Raw genomic sequence first — 4,324 nt, 5'->3', positions numbered from 1 at the left:
CCCGGAACCGTGCATGGCATTCATGGCCGTGTCCCCGCAAAGATTGAATTGGGAGATCAACTTCTGGGGCTAGGTGGTAGATTCATCAGCTTCGCCGTACTCGACATTTTCTTTCACGTTATAAATCCGAAAGGACGCATGAAGAATCTATCTATGCGACGCATTTCGATCCGATCTCCCACCAGAATCCTCCTCGTAAAATCCTCACTTGGGCTTTCGTGCATGTCTTCAGTAGTACTGCGGTAAATACTGGTCTACGTTGTTGTTCGTGAAATTACGTATTGCTACCTGACACCTGTACTCCAAATATGACAAACTTTCACCTCGGCAAGACCCTCCTACAGCCAAGAGTTCATGCTGCTGCTGCTTCAGTATGCGGTTTTGTACCACTAAATGCTTGGCACCTACTCTTTGCGGTGAGGTCAAATCATCCATGTGTTGGCTGGCCTACGGTTCTACTTCTCCACCGGACGAGAGCTTATAAAACCCCATTAACGCAGCGCAGAGGACCTTGATCCTAGCTCTCTCCTCAGGCCTTTTCTTTCTCTCTCTCTCTCGCGAGCTCCTCGCTCTCTAGATTCTTTTCTAGGATGGGTACTGCCAGCGGTGCCGTGGCCCTGCTGCTGGTGGTGCTAGGAGCCAGCGTCTCCAGCTCCAGTGGGCAGCTGCAGGTGGGGTTCTACTCCAAGTCGTGCCCCAGCGCCGAGTCCACCGTCGCGTCCGTCGTCCGGGGAACCGCCGCCGCCGACTCCACCATCCTCCCCGCCCTCCTCCGGCTCCAGTTCCACGACTGCTTCGTCAGGGTACGCGCGCGCGCGCTCTCCCTCGGCAGTTCGTCGGGGTAAAGTAATTTGTACCGTGTTGACGTAATGACGTGGGAATTCTCTGTGACGCCTTCTCTCAGGGGTGCGACGCGTCGGTGCTGATCAAGGGCGGGAACAACAACGCGGAGGTGGACAACAACAAGCACCAGGGGCTCCGCGGGATGGACGTCATCGAAAACGCCAAGGCGCAGCTCGAGTCCGAGTGCCCCGGCGTCGTCTCGTGCGCCGACATCGTCGTCCTCGCCGCGCGCGACGCCGTCGCATTCGTGAGTAACATCCTCGCGCGCGCTGCGCATATCGGCATATGCATTTGCATGCGTGGAAAGCGGGAACTGATCGTTTTCGTTGGTGCAGACCGGCGGGCCGTCGTTCGACGTGCCGACGGGGCGCCGCGACGGGAAGGTGTCCAACGTGCGGGACGGCGACGTGCTGCCGGACGTGCGCGACTCCGCCCAGGTGCTCCGCTCCAAGTTCCGCGCCAGCGGCCTCGACGACAAGGACCTCGTCCTCCTCAGCTGTAAGCAAGCAAACCAACCCACCTCTTTCCTTGCGTTCCCTCGATCGATCATGGAGGACCCATGTCCCTACCTAACCCGTCGACGGCCGCATGCACGCAGCGGCGCACACGGTGGGCACAACGGCGTGCTTCTTCATCCAGGACCGGCTCTACAAGTTCCCGCTCCCGGGCGGCGGGCTCGGGTCAGATCCGTCGATCCCGGACGGCTTCCTGTCGGAGCTCAAGTCCCGGTGCGCGCCGGGGGACTCCAACTCGCGCGTCTCCCTGGACCGCGGCAGCGAGCGCGTGTTCGACACCTCCATCCTCCGCAACATCCGCAACGGCTTCGCGGTGATCGCCTCCGACGCCGCGCTCTACAACGACACCAGCACCGTCGACGTGGTGGACTCCTACTCGGGCCTCCTCAGCACCATCTTCGGGCCCTACTTCCGGCAGGACTTCGCGGACTCCATGGTGAAGATGGGCAGCATCGGCGTGCTCACCGGCGCCAGCGGGGAGGTCAGGAAGGTCTGCTCCAAGTTCAACTGAGAGAGACCCATCCATGGATCCAGATTCCATTCATTGCGCTGCCGGCCGGAGTACTGGTACTGGTTGGCTAGCTGGAGATGAAAAGCACTAGCTAGCCCATGCGGACATGCATCTCGTGGGTGCATGGCCCGGTCTCGTGGCGCTTTCATGGCTTTTCTTCTTCTTCAATTTATTGTGTACATGTTATTGAAAAGAGAGAGGGGAAATTTAGTGGATTCATGTGATTCTGGCGCCAAGGTCTAGTACGTACGGCCAAGGATCTGTGCAGTTTTCTCTTTTGCAGCGGCTGGAAGCGAGATTAAATTCATATAGCTAGGGTATATATAAGATGTGCTTCTGTATGCTTGTATGTACACTACACACACCATATGTGCAATTAAGTGGAGGTGTAATTTATGGTCTTGTCTTGGGTAATTATCTGTGCCAACAGCAATTGGAAAGAAGTGTCAAATGTTGCAAAAACAAAATCTTCTTCTGGCATATAGGAGTACTACGTACAATCTTTGTACCACAGTCAAGTGTCGAGGCCGTAGCAGAGATTGTCGTCGTTGCACCATGATACTATATTGATAGCTCTAGACGACGCGCGAGATCAAAAAAAAAAAATCAGCCACTCAGGGACCTGGGGATTGTCGAGGACCAAATCTCGTTGAAAGAGATCCCAAGGAAATCTTTACTTTCAGGAGGTGCATGGAACTGTAAGGAAGACCTCAGTTAATGCGTTTCTCCTGGGTTTACCAAATTGGCCTAGCTCCTGCTAAGTCACCGCGAAGAAAGAAAACTCCTGTGCATATTCATGTGGTAGAATCCAAGCTGCGGGTGCTGAATGTGTCAGATGGAGGATGCAAATGGGTGGCTGAAACACATACGTATTGAGTAAAAGTGTACTGCCCTGTTGAATGTTGATGGAACGGCCTTTGCTTCTATGCTCTGTTCGGGTAGTTGGCGGAGTAGGAAGTAGGCAGTGTTAGCTGGGTTTGTCTTTATTGGGGACGAGAACTTTTTTTCGCATTGAGTAGCTGCAAATTTAGAGCTAGTATTGCATCAATTGGCCTGTCCCTTAACACTGCAAGTTGTTTTTATCCTCTTTTTTTTGTTAGAACCCTACACTGTTTGATTTTACGCGAGCAGTTGTATGGGTTCTTTTTTTTCTGTTCTTTTTTTGTTTGATTAATCAGATGGCTTAGGAGTTACTCCCTCCGTAGTGATCTGAACACTCTTATATTTCTTTACGGAGAGAGTAGATGAGAATTAGCAAATTTGATAAAATTTAACTGCTGTGAGAAACCAAGAGTCTTTAGAACTAGTACTCAAAAGGTAGAATTAAGTAGTGATTTAACTGCTGTGAGAACTAAGTAGTGATCTGAACACTCTTAGTGGGTGTTTGGTTGAGGGATTTTTTAGTCCCAGAGACTAGAAAAAGTCTCTAAAAAGTCCCTAGAAATCAAACGGGAGGGACTTTTTCTACAGGACTAAAAAAAGACTCTACTGAAGAGTTTTTTTTATTAGTCCTGGGACTAGAAAAAATCCTAGGACTTTCGAACGACTGAACCAAACACTCCCTTATACTTTTGTTTCAGCTTCTAGGTCCCGTGTTTGAAACTACATCTGCTACCGTCGGCAGAAGGTAGAGTTCAGTTTCATAAATGCATGATAATGGTTAGCCTAACGAAAGCTGATCGGGCGGCTATTTATGAGTCCACTAGATTGTGCAGTTCAACTGCGATACACGGTGCTGAAGTGCGAACGCCGTGGAGTGTTGGAGTGTTTGGTTACTTCCAAAAGAATTTCCATAACCAAGTAGGTTTGGTTACAAACAAGTGCCTTTACACAAGAAGATCAATGCCTACCCCAAACATCTTCTCTTCTCGGGTGTGTACTGACCATACTAAACAGAAAAAGTTTTTTTTTGAGGATCTACTAAACAAAAAAGTAACCCCCATCCTGAAAAACGGGCCTTTTTTTGTGCTGAAAAAACAATACACACCTCCCACGCTCCATTTTCTCTCCACCCAGTTTTGATGGGTACCCAGTTTAATACGGGTTGAAATGGCTACTGGTGGAAAATAAATTCGATGGAGAAAAGACGAACCAAGCGCGGCCTAAAAGAGGTGCACCACATTGGAGCATTTCTTTTAACCCCTCAAAAGAGGTGCTTAAAAGATAAAAAAAATGAAGTTTTACATGATTATGCATGCATGTGGATCTAAATACTTTTGAAATTTTGTTCAATAATACATTGTACTATACGCTGCACAAAAAAGACAAAATTTCAGCCCAAAATCAACAGAAAGCAAGACTCAAATTTGCATTTTGTCATTTTTTTTTATATTTCAGATGCACACACGTATATTGGTGAATTTTTGGCATGTTATATTGCGGTGTTAAACATGCGTGGACACAAAAATTTGGGTCGTTATTTTGAAAGCTCAATGTGCTAGTGCTCAAATGGCAA

General features: G+C 49.4%; 1 protein-coding gene across 1 annotated transcript; it reads left to right on the top strand.

The window, feature by feature from the left end:
* The first annotated feature begins 500 nt into the window (after positions 1-500).
* LOC119286348 (peroxidase 43-like) lies at positions 501-2,283 on the top strand. The gene is made up of 4 exons (XM_037565724.1): positions 501-803; positions 905-1,090; positions 1,179-1,341; positions 1,442-2,283. Exons 1-4 carry the CDS (start codon positions 591-593, stop codon positions 1,867-1,869), a joined length of 990 nt encoding a protein of 329 aa, XP_037421621.1. The 5' UTR covers positions 501-590; the 3' UTR covers positions 1,870-2,283.
* Positions 2,284-4,324: the final 2,041 nt, after the last annotated feature.

This window comes from Triticum dicoccoides, chromosome 4A (genome assembly GCF_002162155.2).
Source record: "Triticum dicoccoides isolate Atlit2015 ecotype Zavitan chromosome 4A, WEW_v2.0, whole genome shotgun sequence".
Classification (NCBI taxonomy): domain Eukaryota; kingdom Viridiplantae; phylum Streptophyta; class Magnoliopsida; order Poales; family Poaceae; genus Triticum; species Triticum dicoccoides.
This window is presented reverse-complemented; position numbering and strand designations above follow the sequence as displayed.

Coding starts and splice junctions, on each gene's coding strand:
- LOC119286348 (XM_037565724.1), top strand. CDS start 591: ATGGGTACTGCCAGCGGTGCCGTGGCCCTGCTGCTGGTGGTGCTAGGA. Junction 804..904: donor TCCACGACTGCTTCGTCAGG/GTACGCGCGCGC, acceptor GCCTTCTCTCAG/GGGTGCGACGCGTCGGTGCT. Junction 1,342..1,441: donor GGACCTCGTCCTCCTCAGCT/GTAAGCAAGCAA, acceptor GCATGCACGCAG/CGGCGCACACGGTGGGCACA.